Source organism: Epithele typhae (genome assembly GCF_022376455.1).
Source record: "Epithele typhae strain CBS 203.58 chromosome Unknown BXZ73scaffold_14, whole genome shotgun sequence".
NCBI lineage: Eukaryota > Fungi > Basidiomycota > Agaricomycetes > Polyporales > Epitheliaceae > Epithele > Epithele typhae.
In genome coordinates, this window is record NW_025954205.1 from 222,815 (window position 1) to 243,247 (window position 20,433).

Genomic DNA, 20,433 nt, shown 5'->3' on the forward strand with positions numbered 1-20,433 from the left:
AGTGTGCGGGATAGAGGACAAGTAGGGCACAATACATTGTAGCGTACGTCATGAGGGGCGGTGTGCGGGGCACAAAAACAATTCAACAAGTGAGATCATGGCGCGTGCGAGTATGGGCGATGTGATGCGGGGGCGTGGATATGGATATGAAAACAGCGAAGGGTACGGACGAACGGGGCGCGCGGTGGCCGCGGCATGCCTTGACTACGGAAGCGAGACGAGGCGAGGCGAATGAGAGCGTGAGAGAGGTAGCATAGCGAGGGCGAAAGACGACGGAGACTCTGGCTCGGCGAGCGGGCGGCGGGCGCGGTGACAGCGACGGCAGACAATTAATCCGAGAGGAAATCAGAGAAGTACGGGTGGAGGAGGGCGCGCTTCGCTGGAGCCGGAGCCGGTATGTCAGAGTGAGGCGCGGGGAGAAGCACGGAGAAAACACACACCGGAGATGCGCTTCGCAGTGTCGTACGTCAACATCAGCTAGGGCCAACGTCAGCGTCGTGCAAAGTTGGGTGCAATGACGGGTGGCGAAGCTCGAGACGCACCTGGAGCAAGTCGATGCCGTCGTTGTCTAATGTCGGCACCGGCTCCCGGAGATCCGTTGGTGACCAGTGCGGGAACGAGGGCTTGTAGTCCGGCAGCTGATGCACGCCAGGCCATACCTCTTCGTTCGGTGTGCCCAGAACCCTGTACCACCAAGCTGTCAGCGACATGCGACCATCTAAACGGGTAGACGCGCGACGGACCTGAATATCTTGAAGATTTGATCAATCTCCGAGTCTCCAGGGAACAAGGGGTGCCCGCGCATGCACATCTCGGCCAAGATACAACCCACGGACCACATGTCGATGGCGGTGGAATAGTGACGGGAGCCGAGGAGAACCTCGGGCGCGCGATACCAGAGCGTAACGACCTGATAAAGGGGCTCAGTGCGACGCTCCTCCGCGACGTGATGCACGCACCTCGTGCGTGTATGTGCGCATGGGAATCCCAAAGGCGCGCGCGAGCCCAAAGTCGGCGAGCTTGAGGTTGTCATTTTTATCGATCAGCAGATTTTGAGGCTTGAGGTCGCGATGGAGGATCCGGTGCGAGTGGCAGTAGCGCAAGCCAAGGTTGAGCTGGTACGTGAATTTCTGCAGGGGGCGTCAGCACATTGGCTCCGATAGCGCGCATCGCGTGGGCGCGGTGACGCTGTCACGTGACACGTGAGATATATACACCCGCGCACTAATGACGTTCCGGAGACGCGTTGCGACGCGACACAATGCACAAAGACGCGTCGCAGACGCATGTGAACGCGCAAAATGCATGGAGGAAGCGGGAGGCGGGGAAGAAGAAGAAGAACGTCGGACGAACCTTGGTGAGATCGGCAGTGATTGGACGGCCGGCCTTGTTCGCATTCTCCATGTACCGTTTGAGATCGACGTCGAGAAACTCGCAAACAAGATACAATTTCTGATCGGCGTGGACGATGTCGAGAAGTCTGGAATAGACAGCAGCGGAAGCGTGAGCGGCTGCATAATGAGTAGGTGGGGAGGAAAAAAGTGGCGCGAGAGAACAAGACGTGGGTATATGCGATCTCACCTGACGACATTCTCATCCTTGAGTTCCTTGAGTAGACTGATCTCCCGGATAGCCGTGGACGGAACGCCCTCGTCTTCCGCCTCCAGTCTGATCTTCTTGAGAGCGACCACCCTGTTCGTGTGGATATCCCGAGCCTTGTAGACGACACCGTAGGTACCTGTGTGGTCATGGATGACGTAGACGGGTGGCAAAAAGCACGAGGGGAAGGGGTTAAGGGGGGACGATAGCGCAGACGAGGCACCAGACGTGAGACACGGGTGGAGCATGCCCCAGGAACCAGCGCAAAAACTCACCCTCGCCTGAGATCCCGCCAAAGAGGAAGAGCTGAGTTTCTGCCGCGTGGACCGAGGGAGGTTGAAGAGGCACTCACCGACTTTCTCGATCTTTGAGTAGCTTCAGAAAGCATTAGCTTGCGACTCGCCACACGCCAAACAAAGAGCTCACCGGTCCATGTCGTGAGGTGTTGAGGGGGAGAAAGCCGAGGGAAGGTCGTCTCTTCAAGACGCGAGCGGGGCGGGTGCCGGGAGAGGAGCGGGGGACGGGCGTGCGGGAGTGAGGGAGCGAAGAGACGGCTGGGCGAGCATGGACTTTATACGCGCTTACCTAACCCGAAAGTGCAAATCCGGAAAGGGCAAAGACATGCGGTGCGGAGGGCAACGCGCGACAATTGCCCTCCGCGGCCTGTCAACACCCGCCATCTGCGAATTCTACGCCGGCCACTCGCCCGACGTCTTGCCCCGTCTTGTGTTCTCGCCGCCAGCCTTGTGTGCATTCTTGTGGCGGGCACAGGCACTAGACCATCAACAACAACCTCCGGCTGATCCACTCGCCGACGGTCGAGGCAAATCGCCAAAAAGTCTCCGCCTTTCTCCGCACAAGTTGTCGCCATCTCAGCTTCGCCGAGTACCTTCCAGCTCACACTTTCGACTTTCGCCCGAATCCAAGGATCCAAGGATCCTCGAACCTACACACGTGCCTTCCGGTGCCGTCACCACACGACCCCCTCCTCCGAGTCAGATCAGCGACGCCATCCACAATCGCGCGTGCGCAGTCGACGGGAGCGCACGATCTCCGGTATCCTCATCACGATCTTGGTCACCGACGTCGTTCCTTTGCGGCTTTTTGCGGCTGCTATATCGAGCGCGCGACGATCTTCCGCGGTGTACAGAAGCCACCCCCTTCGGCCCCGAGTCGGTAGAGTGCCATTCAGCGAGCAAGATGCGTCGATTGTGAGGACACAGGAGCACAGCGTGTGCGTCGGGGCTAATTTGACCGACGTGACATCGATGCATCATACAGTGCGCCAGGGCTACAGGACATATTGCACCACATCACCAGCTAGTACAATTTTGGTTCTTCTCCAGTAATTGCGCCTAGAAGAGGATAAAAAGTGAGACAGCGATCGAACGTGAAACGAGAACCACTGGGCCGACCCCGCCTCGCCAGACGTCGCGCGACGTCGCGCGCCGAACAAACACCTCTGGACATTGCGGTTCCAAGCATGCCACAAACGGGCTCGTGGCTCACTCCGACACCTGCGCATTGTTGGGTCGCCGAGTAGAGACGCGTCCATGCTCCAAAGTAACTTCCGTAAAGCACGGCCGCGCAGGTACGTAACCCGCCCCCTTGACGTTGCCCTCAACAAAAGCGCGGTGGCGACCACGTCTCCCAAGCTCAAAGTCCGCAGGCCTCCGCACCGCCACCCCGCCCGGCCTGAAGTCGCGAGGCTCCATGTGCGCCGTGGAAAGGCCCGCTAGAACACGCGGCGACTCGGAAACAGGATGCGAACTCACCTCGCCTGCGCGCGGTTCGCGCTTCCTAACCTGGCCGTGGCCACGCCATGCCCGTGTCGTTGTGGGAGCGCATGCGCGTTACGTCAATGTACCGTCCCGCCCAGGAGTCCTCGCCTGATCGTGCAGGCACAGGCGTCAGTAACCACCGTCTGCGGGGCGAACACGACAGCAAGAAGCAGCAGTCGACCTGCGGAACGCGCGCCAGAAGGCACATGTATGGGATCTGGCGGCCGAGGGTGGATGACCGGATACCAAACATGCGCGCGCCGCGCGCGCCGCAGAGCGAGGACGGCATCTGGTCGTCGTGCGTGAGGCGAGAAGGTGGAGCACGCACTGCGGTCCACGAGGTTAACGTCAAGGTCCTCCCCTTCGTCCTCGTCTTCTTCCATTTCAGGGTCGTATTGGTCCGCCCGGGCTGCGGCGGGATTACGCTCGCGGTCGACGGCGAGGTCCCCCATGAACCTGTTCAGCGAGTCCGACTTGAGGTCGTTGAGGGATTTTTCGCGGGCCTCCTTCGCCCGCTGGAGTTCGGGGATGTACTCCCTGTCGTAGGGATGAGCACGTTTTCCATGGATAATGGACGCAGGACTGACTTTTCATACTCGGTCCGCGAAGCTTCGACGGCATCGAAAAACTCCTTGATACCAGCGCCAGTCATGCTCGATACGCCGACTGCCTAAAGATCCGTCAGAACAAAAAGCTAAGATGCTGGTGTGAGATCTCACCGTGAGGTGTTTATAAAACTCGTCGAGCACGAGACTCATGCTGTTCATCAGGCTGTTCATGTACGTCGGCTCGCCATCATCGTCCGTCGTTCCCTTGTGCGCCGCAAGCGCCTCTTGGAACGCCTCGAAGTCTTGCATCCACTCGATCGCGAAGTCGTGATGTTGCACGTCGATCTTGTTGAACACGAGAATAAATGGCAGCTTCGTCTTGTATAGGATACTGGCAACGAATGGAGTCAGAACACTTAAAACTACGCCGGGTCGACGAAGAGTGACAGAAATCATGGATCTATGATACTAGCCCGAAAATCTCGAGCGCAGGGGGACTAACACGGCTCACAAGGCCGAAGATCGAAACGAAGTCGCGGGCGCTTATAAAGGTCCGCTCAATTGGGGCGTCGAAGTGGCCCAAAAGGAACTTTCTGGGAAGTCTGTGATGGCCCAGAAATTTCAAGTCTACCTGAATATAGCGGCAAAAAGGCGGTCAAAACGGTCCTTGCAAGCTTACCTGCACGCATACAGCATATTTGACATGAAGGTAGCTGGGGCGGTCGTCCGAGGAGTGTCGATGACGTAGGCCACAACTGTAGGTAGTGAAGACGCGACGGCATCGGTGATTATGGCTCCTGATGCGGACCAGGTGAAGATCTCTATTTGACCTGGGGTATCCAGGATAACGTAGCTGAAGACGACTCAGTATTGCACCCAAGTTTGACGAGACAAAAATGCTTACTCGACCGTTTCCGCGCGCTTTTCCACGATTTCAAGGACCTGGTCGAACTTTGTGGTGAAGAGGTTCAGCGCGGTCAAGATGCCTCCGTTGGGCCCAAGGTTATATCTGGAAAATGACTCGCTGACGTTAGTGCGGTTACAATCGCAGAGACAAGTACCCACTCCTTCATGACCTTGTGGTAGTCAACTGTATCTCTAATATCGATGTTGGCCTCAAACGGGGTGCTTGTGACCGCTGGATCCAGATTGAGTATATATGGTGGCGATGGTGGCTCTTTCGAGTGAAGGTAGGAATTTATCCGCTGCACAAAGGTCGATTTTCCAGCGCCAGCCATGCCGATGGTGATAATGACAATAGGCTTCCTTTGACCTGCATTTGAGTAGGAGGCCTCTCCTGCAGATGGTTGTGGTGTCGCTTCGGGGTCCATCCTGGTGAAAGTGTCGTCGAAGTTGCGGAGCAAGGCCAAGTGGCCGAAATAGGCAGCAGGGGCCGTCCAGGTCGAGTCGGACCGCCGGGGCCGGAGTCACGCGTTACCAGATGCGTTACCGGTGACGCCATATCAGGCAGGCTCCCGCCGCGCAAGCAGCGGCTGCGATTATCTTGCCTTTTCCCCTTACCACGAGCACGAGGACACACAGAGCGTCGAGCACGCATCAACATACATCGAGCACAGCGTGATCACCAGCGAAGCGTAGCAACACCGATGGACGCAGCGGGCGCCACCGAGAGCACGGACATCTCAGGTGCGTATCTTGAGCTCTCGGCGACCCCTCCGCCGTTGCTCAGGGGACCTCAAGGCATCGTCCTACACGTCGATGGGCATGGGAAAGACGATGCCGAGGTCCTCACCTTCAGGAAAGCTCTCTCCCACACCGTCAATGTCGGCCGCAAGAGCGCAGGGCCTGGCGAACGTGGGGACGATGGGGAGCTCCGAGTCCTCTCCGACTCCTACCGCGCCCTCTTTCGATGCCCTGTAGTAAGTCGTCGACATGCCAGGTTCGAATTCACAGAGTTTGGAAACGTACGTTGCTCTCGATCCTGCGTATATGCACCGACCCCCTCACATGCCTTTGTTCTCCCCTATAGGTATACATCACCGACCTTCACTCCCACCATGGGACACACATCCTACGCCCTGGGGAACTCGTCTCCACTTCACTGAAGCCGGAAACGCCCACTGTCATCTCCGATGGCGATTTGGTCACCTTCGGCAAGTCGGTCGGTCGGGATGCTTTCCTAGTACGCCCCGTCGTCGCCCGCGTCGAGCTCGTCTTTGGCGGGGGCACTCCCTCTCGGGCACCCACGCCCCCGCCGAACCTTCTTGCGGGTATCCCTTCTCCCCGCTCCGCCCTCCTATCCTACCCTCCTCTTGCGCCCGACGATATGGCCGACCACGGCTCCCCACCTCCATCGGGACGCGCGGGCCGGTACGGAGTCTTCCTCCCCTCTCCCGAGTCATCCCCCTCAAGCTCGTCAAGCGAGCCAGATTCGGACCACGAGGCGTCTCTCCCCGCGTCGCCCCCACCCTTGCGATTCAGGCGTGGATGCACGACCGGGATTGGGCTGCACGGCGGCAGTCGCACGCGCCTGAGCCTGCTGCAGCGCCTGCTGCCTCCCATCCACCAGCTGCCATTCGCAGATGCAGAGCTCGATCCCTTCCCGACGCTGGTACCCCCCGTGTGGTACCCGGGCTGCGACAACGACGCCGAGATGGAGCAGGAGGAGGCGATGGTGCAGGAGACCAATGAGGAGGACATGGACCTCTCCTCCAGCCGCTCACGGTCTCCCGAGGTCCACGAAGAAGCGCCACCGGTCGAGTCGAACGAGGTCGAGGAACTGAGCGTTGTGGGTGCCTACCCCAACTCCCCCGAGCGAGACTCAAGCTCCCCTGAACCCTCCCACTCCCCCGAACCCGTGACGCCCAAGCCTGTCAACATGCACAAGGAGATCGAGATTTCAGACAACGTGATCCTCATCTCGGACGACGATAACAACGAAGTCAACACTCCCGACGACTATGAGAGCTCTCCGGAGGTCGAGATTGTGGAACCCAATAAGAGTGCACGTGAGTGGATGCCGTTCATGCAGGCCCAACCAATGGACCTTCTGCGCGGTGTCGCGGAGTCGGTCGAGGACGCGCACAGCCCGGCGCCCGAAGCCGAAAATGAGCACATCGTCATCTCAGAGTTCGGCATCCAGGCCGGCGACGGCGCCGCGAGCCAGATCATCCTGGAGGCATCCATCCTCAAGGAGCAGATCGCGGAGACGTCTGTTAGTATTGCGCCCCATGCTTCTCGCCTGAACATCACTGACGCCCCGCAGCACGAGCTCACTCTCCTCCGCGAAGCGCGCGAACGCGACGACGAGGCGTTCGGCGAACACGTCCAGGACACGAAGGAGCGCATGGACTCGCTCGGCGTGCGGGTCGACGATGCGTACACGAGCATCGCGGCGCACGACATATCGCTCCTCGACGCTCAAGCGCGCCTCCAGAGCCTCGGCGCGGCGGTGTCCGACCTCCATCGGCGCACGGCGCTCGCCGAGGGCATCGATGAGCTCACGCGCGAGGTCAGCGCGGCAAAGGATATGCTGCTAGGTGTGTACTTTTATATCGCGCACGCGTTGAAGAGACGCTGATGCCCCTGACAGAGACGTGCGAGCTGCAGCGGCAGACGCGCGTGCAGATGGAGAGGGAGGTCCAAGCCGTCGTGGCGCTGCGCGCTGAGGCCAAAGCTGCTACCGATGAAGCCAAAGCTGCCACCGCCGAAGCCAGGGCTGCTGCCGCGCAACTCGAGGTATGCATCTTTGTCCCTGGTATCGCGCCCACTCATGCCCACGCGCGCGATCCACCACAGAGCAGCACTGCGGCGTTGAAGCGGAAGCGGTCGTGCTACGAAGACGACGACGCGAACGAGAGCGCGAGTGGGGAGTGCGGACACATCGCGCCGCTGCCGAAGCGGCGCCGGGTCGCGCAGGTTGTGTCGACGATCGCGCAAACCACGACCGTCGCCGCGCTCGGTGCTGCTGCCGCGTGGGCCGCCCTCGCTTTCTCGTAAGGTGGTGTCAGTTTGTGAAGATGGGAGGGGTGTGTATCATCCTCTTCTTTCACGTATATGAGTATGCTCACCCGACTTTCTTTGTAGACACCCTTTTGGCCCTACCTGAGTCCATTCGTCTTTCTCGCAGACGCTGAGACGAGCACCGTCTCCCTTTCAGCTATGGACTACCCCCATGATATCTCATGATCAATATCCGCCTTTTTCATCTTCATATGCTTGTATGCTACTTTCAAGTGGATGGGTCCGGAGTCATAAAGAGATGTAAATTAGCTAGTGTAAAATACATGCCCTTTCTTCCCTCTCTCTCTCGCTATCTCTTTGATGCTGGCCTTCGTCAAAGTGGCATTCTGATTGGGACGTGCCAGACCCTTGCGACAAGGCCATCGTTGTATCAAGTGAGGAGGCTTGGTCAGGGCGCTGACGTAGGTCTCGGGTGCTCCTGCGCGCAAGACGGTTATGGGCGTCTACTCTCCTTTCCCAAAACGAACAGCCTGTCAATGTCACCTGTCTCGAAACTCAAGCACGTACCAAGGAAACACAGACTGTGTACACATGCTGGGGAGTATACGGGGCTGGCCCGACTCGCGACATGTCGTCCACTTGACGGCCGATGCGTTTCAAGACGCTCATCTCCCCGAGGTCCCAAATCATCTCCTACCGGACCCCTGGAAAACAGCGGCTGCATCTACAGAGCTGAAAACCGTTTTTGAGCGCAGCGGGTATGCTGGGGACGGCAGTATACTGGAGAGCGAGGAGATGCTTGCAAGCTCATTCGTGCGTACCACCCCCGACCCTGCCAGCTAGTCATCACTACGTTTAAGTCTGATGTTTATTCTGACTTTCCCAGATGAGCGTTGTTACCGATCACGTTCTAAACGCATTGGCATTGAGGGAGATCTCTCTTCAGTCGCGCCGCCCGAAATCCGGCAACGCCGCCACGGAGAGCCCGCCTCCCCTGCCGATCACAGTCCAGTCGATTCCTCAGTACGTCGGAAGGACATTTCGAGGAACATTGGACAGCCCGGAGGTTCAAGGGAGGACCTTCAACGCTGCACTGTGCCTCGAAGGCACCGAGCCAAAGGAGAACTATCCGAGCTGGCACCATCAGCGTCTCCTCATCACGTTCAAGACCGGCGGAGCCGCGTTCGACCCCTTCGACGACTCCCCCACCACCGCCGCCGTCCCTTCACCCGCAGACACTCGCGCTCATGTACGGAGACAGATTCTCGCCTCCATCGGCCGCGCCTTCCTCTACCGCATCCGCACCGCCCTTTTCTCCCTCTTCATCCTCGACAGTACCTTCCGCTTCCTCCGCTGGGACCGCTCGGGGGTGTTCGTGACGGAGAAAATGGATTACGTTAAGGATCCGACGACACTGATCAAGCTGCTCACAGGCTTCCTCATGCTCGACTCCGAATCCCAAGGCGTCGATCTCTCGGTCAGGCTCATCCCCGAGGCCACGGAAGAGTGGGAGGAAATGAAGCGTGTAGGGACAAACCCCAATCACTTTGACGTGCCGGAGCTCTCGTACGAGCCAGGGTCGGTTCTCCCGGACGACGTCGCCCGCCATCCTGTCGATGTCTTCGACCACGGGTACGTCAACCAGGGCGATCCCGAGCAAGATACCCACATGGATCACATGTCATCTCCCCAGAAAGTTCCAATCTCCCCCGAGCAGAATACTTCACCTCTAGATGTGCCACCGGAACGTCCTGTGCGCCACACCCAACGCCCAGTACCTGGAAGCTTCATCTGGGCCCACGCGAAGCTTCTCTTCGCGCGATCCCTCGACGAGAGCTGGCCGTGGTACGCGATCGAACTCGACGGAGAGCAATACTGGGTCGGCCGTCCTCTCTACCAGATCGACAGCGTTGTCAGCCGCGGCACACGGGGTTATGTCGCGTACAACCCGAAGACGAGGCGGTTTTGCTTTCTGAAGGACACCTGGCGGTGGTTTCACGAAGACCGAATGGAAGAAGGTGCCGTGCTCAGGACTCTCAACCAGGCGCGAGTTCGACACGTCCCCACGCTCGTCGCTCACGGATATCCAGGAACCTTTCCTCACACGACCCGCGTCGCTGACCACTTGCTGAGCTACTGCACATTGGACGAGGGCGTCGCTATTGACGGACGTCCGCCGAAGCGTCGGGCCCCCCGCGACGACAACAAAGTTCAGTTTATCCACCGCCATGCTCACTACCGCATCGTGGTAGAGGAGGTATGTTTGCCACTGGACGTCTTCCGCAGCAGTCGGCAGTTGTTGTCGATCATCCGCGACAGCATGGAAGGTTTGTGATGCGAGCCCTCAGAGATGTCGGACGTCCTGTGCTGACTGCGATGAACCCAGCCGAATCCGACGCCATAGCGTACTGCAAACTGATCCACGGCGACATCAGCAGTGGCAATATCTTGATCTGCCCAGGTCTCGACTTGTCCCAGGATGGGCATCTACGTGTTGACTGGTTCGGGATGCTGAATGACTGGGAGCTGGCGAGATACGTTTCGAATACGGCCTCACCTCAGCGCACGGAAAGGATGGTGAGTGACCGCGGCGCTTTGCCTACGCGCTAGTTGACAGGCGACGTAGGGCACGTTCAAGTACATGTCTTTGGCGACCCTGAGCGACCCGAAGCATGTCGTCACCGTCGCGGACGAGATCGAGTCCCACGCGAACGTTCTGTTGTACAATGGCGTCAAATACCTGCCGCATAACGTGTCCACCGAGTCCTTCCTGAAGGACTACTTTGGCCTCGACTGGTCGACACCCGAGACTGGCGATCTGGCGAGCAACACGCGGTGGAGGATCGCAAAGCTCGGGGAACTGCTGTTCGGAGAGACGCTTCTCTTGTTCGGCAAGGACGGCTCTTCAAATCTCCCACTCAACACCGCGATAGGGCTCGCGTTCAAGTGGATCGGCGCGCGCGCTCGCATCCGAGACTACGAAAACAAGAAGTCGAAGTCGCTCGCCCAACCCCGCGACATCCCCGCTCCTTCCCAGCGACTCCGCCTCGACGTGTTGAAAATGTGGAACAAGAGCTACATGCCCCCAGCGCCGACGCCAGACGATCTAGAAGACGACGATCTGCTCGCCACGTACTTTGGCATCGTCGAGGCGTTCAACAGCCTGTTGAATCCCGCCGTCGAGTGGCCTTCGGACGAAGGGGTGCACGACCGGCTCGGAGGCATGTTGCTCGGGCAGCTGGAAGATCAAGTCCCGGGAAATCACCTGCTTACTCCGAGCCAGGACTTCCATCCTGTCAGCAAATTCATGGCTGCGCCGCCGGTCCACCCCAGCTATGTGCACGAAGGCGATCAAAACACCCCCGTACGCACGTTGCGCCCACCTGTGAACGCCGCAGTACGTGAAGTCAATTCCATCCTGATCACACCAAGCTTATCATTATTTTTTTATTCAGGCTAATGACTAGTGTTGACGGAAGGAGAGGTGTTTGTCTCGCCGGTTTCGTTGGCATACTCCTGTAGCACGATCATGTAATGTAGACACTTCGACAGAAACCGATAGATAGAGCAACAATGTACGATAAGATACAACGAAAGCGACAACGGCACTGAACTTCTAACTCTCAAAGTCGACAGCAATATTATAGCACAGACAGGAACTACTTGTACGTCTTCATCACGCTCCGCGTGAGCTCGCGCAGCATCGCGACCGTCACGATCGGCTTCTCGCTCAGCTCCGTCATCGCCGTCGTGCTCGGCGGCGGCGAGATCGACTGCGACGTGTTGGCATCCGTCGCGTCTTCGTCTGGCGTTAGCCGCGCGCGCTTGGACGAGGGCTCGAACGCGCTGCTCGGGGGCATCAGAACGGGGGTCCACTCGACAGGCGGAGGGAGACATACCCAAGATAGCGGAGGGCCTCGTTGGACGAGCGCCGCTTGGGCAAGGGCTCCCAGGACTTCTGGGTGGCGGCCGCGACCGCGGCGGCGCTCTGGTCGGCGACCAACTGGCGGAGCTTCTCGGCGTGGGCGTTGATGACTTTCTCCAGCTTCGACGCCGCGAAGTCGATGATGTCGCTGGGTAGAGAGAGGGGCAGTCGGGCACCGACCAGTTCCCGTGCCGACGATGTTAATAGCTTCGATAAGGCCTCGATGTAGTCCTTCGTAGCGTATGCTGTAACGAGTTCATCCATTAGGACAAACCTCAGGGGAAAACTTGAGAAGAACTCACCTCGACCAAGTGCAGCTGGTTGGGGAAGGTCCTCAGGGATCTCAACAGAGACGTGACTAGGAGTGTCGTTGAAGAGACCCAGAATGGCACGGAGGGCGATATTCAGAACATCTTCAATGCCGCTCGACGCCAGATCATAACGAGCCCAATTCACTGCACAGGGTGTCAAGTTCGCTCGTGGAGGACGTAGTTGAATGACTCACGCTCATCATCCCGCCAACAGCAATCGAGCATATCCGCAATCGCAAGCTCTACAGGAGCAACGAAAATAGACTGGACGTCTACACGCGCGTGTGAGAATCATGAAGATGTTGACGGGAGTATAACATACCTTCCCAGCCGAATGACACCGATAGCTGGTCTTCGGTGTCTAGAGGAGTCTTCTGCATCGCCTCGGCGAACTTATAATCCACCTCCTTGGCCGTTGCAGATACATCAAAATATGAGATATACCTCAGCACACCATCTCGGACGAGCTCGTGGGTCTGAAAAGAGATCAGGCCACGCAACAGAGAAGAGATGATCGGACGTACCATATCCACGAAGTCCTTCGTCTGCTCCCCATCCACCTTGTCCGACCATCCGATGACCATCAGGCAGGGCACATACCTCCGATCGTCCTTAGGCGGCAACGTTGCGAGGATGTCCCGCAATCGGGCGCAATCGTCTAGAACACGGTATTTTCTGCAACGGGGATGAGCGCCCGCTCGCACAGAATAACCAAGAGCACCGACCTCTCGATCACATCATCCACATCCTCGAGCGGCGTCCGCTCAAAAACGATCAAACCAGGGGACCCCGCGCTGTCCATCTTCGTGAACGCGGGGATCGTGAACACGTGTTCCGACATCCAACTGCCCGAATCCGGCACGTCGAACTTGGTCTGCAACCAGATCGCAGTGTTGTCGTTCTCCGCGTTGATCGCGAGCCAGACCGTCCACTCTGCGAGCTCAACCCCGGCCGACAGGCGGGACTTGAGTGTGTCGACGATCGTCTCGCGGAATGACCCGTGCGCCCACCGCTTCTCGTTCTCCGCGTAGTTCTGCCCATTCATTCGCTCCATGAGCATCACAATCCTAGACGTCCTCCGACAGATGCAAACACAAAAGCAAACGCACCTTCTGCAACCGCTTCGCGAGCTCCGCGTCCGTCAGAGGCTGGACGAACTGGTTCGATTTGCGCCGCTTGTGCCGCCGCGCCTCGATCGGCGCCGACTCCCGCCGCCGCTTCTGCATTGCGGACAGTGGCCGCCGCTCGCGCACCGGCCCCGACGTGGACGCGCTCAGCTTCACGCTGTACGCCTCGCTCCGTCGGCACGCGCCCGCCCAGGCACGCGCCTTGCGCCAGCGCGCCCAGCAGTCGCGCACAACGCCGCTCGTGCGCGCGAATGCCAACGCGCGCGCCTCGCGCTCGGCGTCCAGTGAGACGGGCACGACGTCCGCCTGGGTCTCTTTCTCCTTGCCTTTAGCAGAAGGGGCGGATGGTAGAAGGGGCTGGGAGATGCCGTTGGTCTTGATCCCCAAGATCGGCTTCTTGCTCGAGGTCGCGGATGTCGGGGTCTGGATCGGAGTGGTCGGAGTGGTCGGTGCAGGGGAGGGCTGAGGGGCGATTGTCGTGGTCGAGGTAGACGCCACTGGCTCGTCGGCTACGAAAGATTGAAAGAGCGAAGACTTGCCGTTCGTCTTGGACGGGAGCTTCTCTGGGCTGGGGGTGTTGATGTGGATGGGGCTGAGGACGTCGGCGGGGGTGGGGGAGGGAATGGTGATGGAAGGAAAGTGTAGAAGAGATCGTTTCTTGGACAGTGATTCCGGGAGTGAGGTCGATGCAGGAGGATCGAACCACCTGGCGGTGGGAGTGGGAGGCAGCTCCATAGGAGGTTGGCGCCCCAAGGAAGGCGGTCCTGCGGTTGGCGAGATGGGAGTTCGAGGTTCGACAGTCGTCCCCGGTTGGGGCGTATATGTCATCCGGTCTTCCTTGAGGCGGTTGAATGGAGAGGACGACCCAGGCAGATCCCATAGAGTCTGTCGACGTTCAACGATGCGGGAGGGTGTTTCGGGCGGAGCGGTGGGGGGAGTGGGCTCTTTCTCGGGGATCGTGTCGGGCGGGGATTCTAGCGTAGGGATAACGGGGGAGCGGGTGTTGCTGTCGGGGCGTACAGGGGAATGTCAAAGATACTGGAGGAAGACTGTACAGCGGGCGGTGCAGTGGGCGCACTGGTAAGGCCGAACGGTGATGAATGTGAGGCGGTTGAAGGTTGAGTAGAGGCGAACGAAGGAGCCGTAGGGTTTAGAAGGGAAAAGGGAATTGAGGTACTTGGAGGTGGAAGCATTCCAGTGAAGCCGTTCGACATCGGCGCATCCGCTGGCCAGGTGGGCTGAGACGTGACGGGATGTTTGGAAGGGGGCGTAGAGGTTGTGGGTGGTGCGGAGAACGCCGACGATCCATTGCCAAACGCGCTGGTGGTTTTGCCGAATGCTGACTGGGGAACGTTGGGGTTGAATGCCGATGTGGACGAGCTTGAGGTAGGGCCAAACGTCGCACCACCGAACGGTGACGCCTTCGCGGTGGAGAGATTGCCAAAAGCTGAAGTTGATGCACTGTCGAACCCAAAGGCGGAGGTTGTTGATCCGAGTCCGCCGAAGGCGGATGCGGAAGGTTGTGTATACGGAGGGGGGTTGTTGAAATTGTTCGCCAGCCACTCGGTCGCGCTCGGTTCGACGACCTGGGTCCCCACGGGAGGGGCCATCGTGTCCGCTTCGGTCTCGCTGAGCACCTCGGTCATGCCGGATGGGCTGACGGTCTCTACTGCTTCTTCTGTGGTCTCTTCTTCGTCTGCGTATTGTTGGGGGGAAGTGGAATAGACTCCGTCGATGATGTCGGGGACGCTCATGTCTCCACGTAGGCCGTCGATGCTGTCCACGGTGTCTTCACCGAAGAGGCCTTGCATGATGCATGCAACGAGAAACATCATGACAGCGCTGCTATCTTGCTCCCGAAGAGTTGTGATGAGCTGCCCAAAGATCTCCATGGCTTGGCCGTCCACGATGAGCTTGGATGCTTTCGTGATCGGCTTGCTGAGCGCGTGGACCCGGTCGCGGAACTTGGTGGCGAGCTGGAAGATGGGCTGCTGGTTGACCCAGTCCGGAATGACGTCTCGATCGAAAGCACGGATCAAGGTTAGGCGTCGGTACACCCTCATCTCGAGCTCCGCCGGGGATTGGTAGCCCTTATAGTCGTCGTAGAACTCCCGAAGACTTGTGAGTGCTACGACTCCTGTAAGCGATCGTCTCGGACCCTACAGAGACTGTACATACTGTTCTGGAGCTGCATGATTTCCATAGCTTGGTCGTACACCGGGAGCTTGCGAGCCATGTGTAAAGCCATGATATGAAAGCGCGCGCATCGCTCGTGACATTCGATTGCAATTGGGCCAATCTCATGTTGGACCGTAAAGTCGTTTCGCACCGCGCGAGAACGATCACGAATGAAATCGTGAGTACGCTCGAAGCCTTCTGTCGCGAGCAGCTCGTGGAAGAGGTAGTCGAGAGTCTTCTGCTCTTGGGGTTGAGACTCGGAACGGGTAGAGGGACAGCGGTTGACGGACCTTCAGCACTGGTGGAGGACGCAAATCCGACGGGATGACTTTGTCGCCAGCGGCACGTTCGTAAATCTTGACGGCGCGTCTATGGTCGACGCGCTTCGTACCAGGTATCTTGGAAGAAATCAGCGTCCGCCAGAACGAGGGAGGTGCTGTGGTGTCGGAGGTCGCATGAACACCCTCCGGATATGCTGTATCGCGAAGGGTTGCGCGCTGCGGGGTCACGCGTGCTACTGAGGCGCACCGTCAAGCGTCCTGCGTTAGTGGAATGAGCAGCATGTGATGAAGGAAGGGCGCACCCGACGTAACCCCCATCGACCTCCGATACCACAGCAGCTCCCAGCGTCGCAACGTAGAAACAACGATGAACGTACAACTTCCCACTTGTCCAGATTGTGTTCCCGCATCCTCCGGTAGCGCTCGAAGCGTGGACACATGTCCATGCACGTCCCGACCATCGTAATGGCGTCCTCCAGTCTCTTCCGGACGTTCGGGTCGTCCATCTTGCCTTCTCGAATGGCCTTCTGCCGCTCCACTTCCCGCGCTTTCACGAGCTGCTCAAAATTGAGCCCAAAGCATTAAAGCAAAGCAGGAACAGAGACGTACCTGTTGGTATACCGCCTCCGGGTCCTCATCTGGCTCTTCAAATGGTTCGTCTAGCCCGGGATCTACCACCTCCACCGCACTCGCATCATCGTCGTCCGTCGTGATTAGATCGTCTTCGTTGTTGTCGGGGACAGTGAGGTGCGTTCCGTTTTCAAGGGGGGCCTGAGAGCCGCCTCGACCACTTCTGTCACCACCGCGTCGATGCCCCCCTCGGTCCCACCGCTCCGCGTCGGCACCCCGTCCGTTGCGCGTTTCCGCTTGACCGGAGACCCACTTCTTGTTCTTGTGCTGTGCTACTTTGCGGCCGTTCGCGGCTCCGTGAATATGCATTGTTGTGGCGACGACGCGAACGGGTCCGGGGGAAGGCAGTCTGTGGGGTGGGGGAGGATTCTACAAGAGCCTCCAGGCCAAAAAGCGTCGTTTGTCGTGAAGCGCGTCAGGGCCGAGAGAAGCAAGGGAAGGAAAGCAGAGAGGGGATGGGAGGGAAGGGGGTGGGTTGAGACAAGAAGCGCAGGTGGAGAGCAGACGCTCATACGTTGGACGCGGTGCTTAGTCAGCACACAACGCTCATTCCGAGTCCGCAGGGCCGCCGCCGGCTAACGACGACTACGACCTCGACCACGACCACGACGCCGACGCCGGCAGCGACGACCGCGACCTTTGTGCCGCACGCACCCGCCGCGATTCCCGTAGGCCGCGCTTGATATCCCACCATCCTTCCATGACTACGGGAGAGTGTGCTGTACCGCGAGACCTCGGTGCGTTCGTACATCTCGATTCTGCTGCTCGTACTCAAGTCCTCTCCAGTCGCCGTGTTCCATGCTTCGTTTCACCGCACGCAAGGCAGCATCATAGACTGGTCAGTTAAAGCCAGCGAAGGTGAGCGTTCATAGGATGCCTTTTCTGGCCAGGCACTACATCTTCGCAGACATCGACCTATCAAATGTCGAGTTCAGCTGCCTGCCCAGTGGTCTACATCTAGTCGACCGCGATGTCGTGTCAGTCGTTCTCTTTCTACTCAGTTTGATATACTCACTACGACCACAGCTACTTCACCAAAGACGATTACCAGGGTGTATGCGTCTTCCGGCGGCGGCGCACACCGGAGGATGGCCACCGCGGATTTCGCCTTTCCTCCTTGGGCATCCTCCTTTCCAAGTCTACTCGCGCTCGACCATGGGCCCACGTCGCGGCGCTGAAAACTTTGGTCAGCTCACTTTACGACTCACTAGAGGATCGCGATACGTTGGAGCCGATGGACAGCGACTGGGAACCCGTGCGCGCGTTCTTCGATGAGCGCAGAGTAGCCGAACCGCGGGGAGGATGCTCGAGCAGCTGGGAGGGATGGGCATCGGAACTGGATGAAACACGGTCAGATTCAGCTCCTACCGTTCATCTCCCCCACCTCCTGCGCATCCTCGGCCCCTCCTCCCTGACGTTGTACAAGCATATCCTCGGTCGACGGCGCGTTCTCATCGTCACCATCCCTCCGGTTGAGGCCGCCTGCATCCTCTGCCACGTCGCGGCCGACACCTGTTTTCAAGAGCAGGTTTCCGAAGCCGTCTCCACATACGACGATGACAGCCGTGAAGATGACGACGACATTGCACCGTTGAAGGGGAAGAACGCGGCGGGCGTGAAAGTGCTTGGCATGGTCACCCTGAACGACTTGGACAAGCTTGACTTCGAGAGCAAATCGGGACGCGGGTGGATAGCTTGCACCACCGACGCTATTTTCTTGGACAAACCCGCATACTATGACCTTCTCATCGACCTACGCTCTGCGACACCCAACACACGACCCACTTTCTATGTGCCCAAAGCTGCCGACCAGCCTAGCGGCCGCGGCCCCACTTATCGTCTATCCACGATACGCTTTACGTGGAGTGACGTTCGCCTGGTACGTGCTTGTCTGCTTTCGTGAGAGCGACCTCGTCCTGATATGTGCCTGCAGTGGACCGAGCTCGACCGTGTCCTTCAGTCCGAATCCGAAGACCACCCCGACATGTGCTGCGACCCGTCGCACTTGCACTCCCAGCCACGCAACAGCACAAGCTCCTCCTGGACCGACGTCTGGCGCGTCTACGAAGACGTCTGCGTCATGTGCGCCGGGCTCTGGATGGGTGCGTGGCGTGCCTCCTCTGGACCCACAAACGCATCCTTCGGCCCCCCCTACGCGTCCTTCCCCCGTCGCGCAGAAAGCTGGAACAGCAACCTGCGCCTCGACGGTGGCCCCGACGACGACGCGATCTCGACGCGCACCCGCTCCGAGTCCCACGTCCGCGCGCTCGGCCAGGGCATCGAGGGCCGGCCCCCGCCCCCCGCGAACGGGCGCACGTCGCGTGCGCTGCGCCGCGTCAGCACCAACACGCTCTCCGCGCTCACGCGCGCGACCAAGGGCAACGGCACCGACCCCCCGCGGACGAGCACGAGCACGCTTACGATGGGGAAGGGCACCCCGTCGGTCTCGACGTCCGTCGTGCCCGTCGCAGACATCGCGCCGACGCCCTCCAGCCAGATGTTCATCCCAGGCGAGCGAGGCCGGCAATTTCCCGACGCGCCGCCGCCTCCCGAGCGCCGCGCGCGGCAGGTGGCGACGACGCTCGCGCTCCTCGACGCGTTCCATGCGCACACGAGCGCGGTCTTGACCCGCTTCAGCGTCATCCTGGAGACGCGACGGTGGGAGGCCACCTCGGGCGGGTTGGTGTGCCTCACGCCGAAGGACGTAATGTCGTTCGAGCTTGGGCCGTTCAGTGGGCTCGACGCGCGCTTCGTCGAATGGCTTGGGGAAGAGTACGGAGGGGGGGTGCGGGTGTGTGTAAAGCGGGGATGGAAGGACCTCGTGGGGCTCGTCCTGGGCTTTGGGTAGCACGTCGACCTTGGACTCGGTGGAGGATCTCCTGTTTATTATGATACCCTGATTTATGTCTAAGCTCATCAACATCATCTCAACACATCCCCTCCACATCGTCTAGTGTGCAAAAATCGTTAGGCCCTCGACCGATGCATCAGCGGGGAGTCGAACCCCGAGCTAGGCCAACCTCCATGGGAAGACCCAATGTTACCGCTACACCACTGATGCATGTTTATTTCTAAGCATTTTTATACTATAACAAATAAGTACACACTCTCACTAAAGCATTATGATTGATACTCTACCCCCCCCCTCCCCAACTTTCGTTTGGCTGGACTGTCCTCGTTTTTTCCAGCCCATCTCTGTTAAGTCCAGCTGCGCCTACTGAGAGGCTGAGTGCCGATCTGTGCGGTCACGGCAGAACCCGCGAGCGCGTCATCGCCCCACCCGGCACGGGCGGGGTCTCAGCCGCTTTAGAGCGCCCATCCCTGCTTTCTCTGCCACCACGATTTCCGCCTTACTAAAATCCTGCACACGATGGCAACTTGGTTCGTTTCTGGCTTTACTGCGTTTTTCAACAGCTAACAATCATTAATGAACGCTCACAGGGTCGATTACGCTGCTTTAGTCCTGGTGCGTGATCGGACATACGGACACAAGTGACAGCCTAGACTTGCAGTTCACTTGCTTTGCAGACGCTTGCGTTCTTCGCCGGTATGGGCTACATGTATCTCTACATGCGGAATTTTTGGTCGGGCGCCGTCGAAAATACCAAGGGCTCGTGAGTGACGGACGACCGACAGCGCAGTCCTCATCACCACCCTTGACGTCGCTTCTATCCCCAGGCTGCAGGACAAGGGATTCAGCCTGTCCAAGAGCGGCGTGTCCGTAAAGACGGACAAACGGTTCGACCACGAACAGTACCTAGATGCCACGCAACGGTCTGTCCCCCGCACGGCACCTGGAGCGCTGCAGCTGACGACGAGCTCTCACACACTGACAGGGGCTTCATCAAAGCGTTCAACGCCTCGTCGGCAGGCAAAGTAGATCCGGACGCGGGAGCCAAGAAGAGCAAGCGCGGGCTGTTTGGTCGCCGCGCGCAAGTCGAGAAGACATGAATATTACTGCCAGCGTTGGTGTTGAATTTCTTCCGGGTACATCGCACCAAGCACTTCAGCGTACATGGGTTATGAGGGGCGTGTGGCTGATTGACAGATATAAAGACTTGTATACTTGACAAGGACACTATTTATACTCTTGACTGCGATCCACCAGGCAATGCTCTGGCGTGGGTCA

General features: G+C 59.0%; 7 protein-coding genes and 1 non-coding gene across 8 annotated transcripts; 4 read left to right on the forward strand and 4 right to left on the reverse strand.

The window, feature by feature from the left end:
- Nucleotides 1–329: 329 nt before the first annotated feature.
- Nucleotides 330–2,033, reverse strand: BXZ73DRAFT_76316 (Pkinase-domain-containing protein; the record flags this gene model as incomplete). The annotated part of the gene is made up of 10 exons (XM_048022394.1): nucleotides 330–379; nucleotides 441–477; nucleotides 543–684; nucleotides 744–910; nucleotides 960–1,130; nucleotides 1,354–1,480; nucleotides 1,582–1,738; nucleotides 1,875–1,913; nucleotides 1,952–1,974; nucleotides 2,026–2,033. The coding sequence occupies 10 exons, from the start codon at nucleotides 2,031–2,033 to the stop codon at nucleotides 330–332; spliced, it is 921 nt and encodes a 306-aa protein (XP_047879441.1).
- A 1,366-nt stretch (nucleotides 2,034–3,399) lies between these two features.
- BXZ73DRAFT_44392 (XPA-binding protein 1) lies at nucleotides 3,400–5,259 on the reverse strand (the record flags this gene model as incomplete). Its single annotated transcript, XM_048019332.1, has 7 exons — nucleotides 3,400–3,488; nucleotides 3,709–3,917; nucleotides 3,968–4,050; nucleotides 4,100–4,319; nucleotides 4,608–4,781; nucleotides 4,833–4,937; nucleotides 4,994–5,259. The coding sequence occupies 7 exons, from the start codon at nucleotides 5,257–5,259 to the stop codon at nucleotides 3,400–3,402; spliced, it is 1,146 nt and encodes a 381-aa protein (XP_047879442.1).
- A 276-nt stretch (nucleotides 5,260–5,535) lies between these two features.
- BXZ73DRAFT_44521 (uncharacterized protein) lies at nucleotides 5,536–7,888 on the forward strand (the record flags this gene model as incomplete). The annotated part of the gene is made up of 5 exons (XM_048019353.1): nucleotides 5,536–5,853; nucleotides 5,919–6,746; nucleotides 6,855–7,428; nucleotides 7,482–7,627; nucleotides 7,688–7,888. 5 exons carry the CDS (start codon nucleotides 5,536–5,538, stop codon nucleotides 7,886–7,888), a joined length of 2,067 nt encoding a protein of 688 aa, XP_047879443.1.
- A 967-nt stretch (nucleotides 7,889–8,855) lies between these two features.
- On the forward strand, nucleotides 8,856–10,904 carry BXZ73DRAFT_22769 (uncharacterized protein; the record flags this gene model as incomplete). Its single annotated transcript, XM_048017657.1, has 4 exons — nucleotides 8,856–9,464; nucleotides 9,546–10,179; nucleotides 10,239–10,429; nucleotides 10,479–10,904. Coding segments are annotated over 4 exons (1,860 nt in total), but the record flags the coding sequence as incomplete, so codon positions are not given.
- Nucleotides 10,905–11,511: 607 nt separating this feature from the next.
- On the reverse strand, nucleotides 11,512–16,613 carry BXZ73DRAFT_89187 (uncharacterized protein; the record flags this gene model as incomplete). The annotated part of the gene is made up of 14 exons (XM_048025194.1): nucleotides 11,512–11,698; nucleotides 11,752–12,022; nucleotides 12,080–12,232; nucleotides 12,283–12,360; nucleotides 12,411–12,564; nucleotides 12,613–12,763; nucleotides 12,814–13,121; nucleotides 13,198–14,221; nucleotides 14,266–14,535; nucleotides 14,560–15,305; nucleotides 15,374–15,631; nucleotides 15,684–15,791; nucleotides 16,052–16,231; nucleotides 16,284–16,613. The coding sequence occupies 14 exons, from the start codon at nucleotides 16,611–16,613 to the stop codon at nucleotides 11,512–11,514; spliced, it is 4,218 nt and encodes a 1,405-aa protein (XP_047879445.1).
- Nucleotides 16,614–17,004: 391 nt separating this feature from the next.
- BXZ73DRAFT_89188 (uncharacterized protein) lies at nucleotides 17,005–19,152 on the forward strand (the record flags this gene model as incomplete). Its single annotated transcript, XM_048025195.1, has 5 exons — nucleotides 17,005–17,041; nucleotides 17,091–17,162; nucleotides 17,212–17,281; nucleotides 17,331–18,183; nucleotides 18,238–19,152. The coding sequence occupies 5 exons, from the start codon at nucleotides 17,005–17,007 to the stop codon at nucleotides 19,150–19,152; spliced, it is 1,947 nt and encodes a 648-aa protein (XP_047879446.1).
- Nucleotides 19,153–19,287: 135 nt separating this feature from the next.
- On the reverse strand, nucleotides 19,288–19,365 carry BXZ73DRAFT_t76. Its single transcript has one exon. It is a non-coding gene; the product is annotated as a tRNA-Gly (tRNA).
- Nucleotides 19,366–19,674: 309 nt separating this feature from the next.
- BXZ73DRAFT_99875 (uncharacterized protein) lies at nucleotides 19,675–20,255 on the forward strand (the record flags this gene model as incomplete). Its single annotated transcript, XM_048028146.1, has 5 exons — nucleotides 19,675–19,685; nucleotides 19,746–19,770; nucleotides 19,833–19,918; nucleotides 19,983–20,078; nucleotides 20,141–20,255. The coding sequence occupies 5 exons, from the start codon at nucleotides 19,675–19,677 to the stop codon at nucleotides 20,253–20,255; spliced, it is 333 nt and encodes a 110-aa protein (XP_047879447.1).
- Between the last annotated feature and the right edge of the window lie 178 nt (nucleotides 20,256–20,433).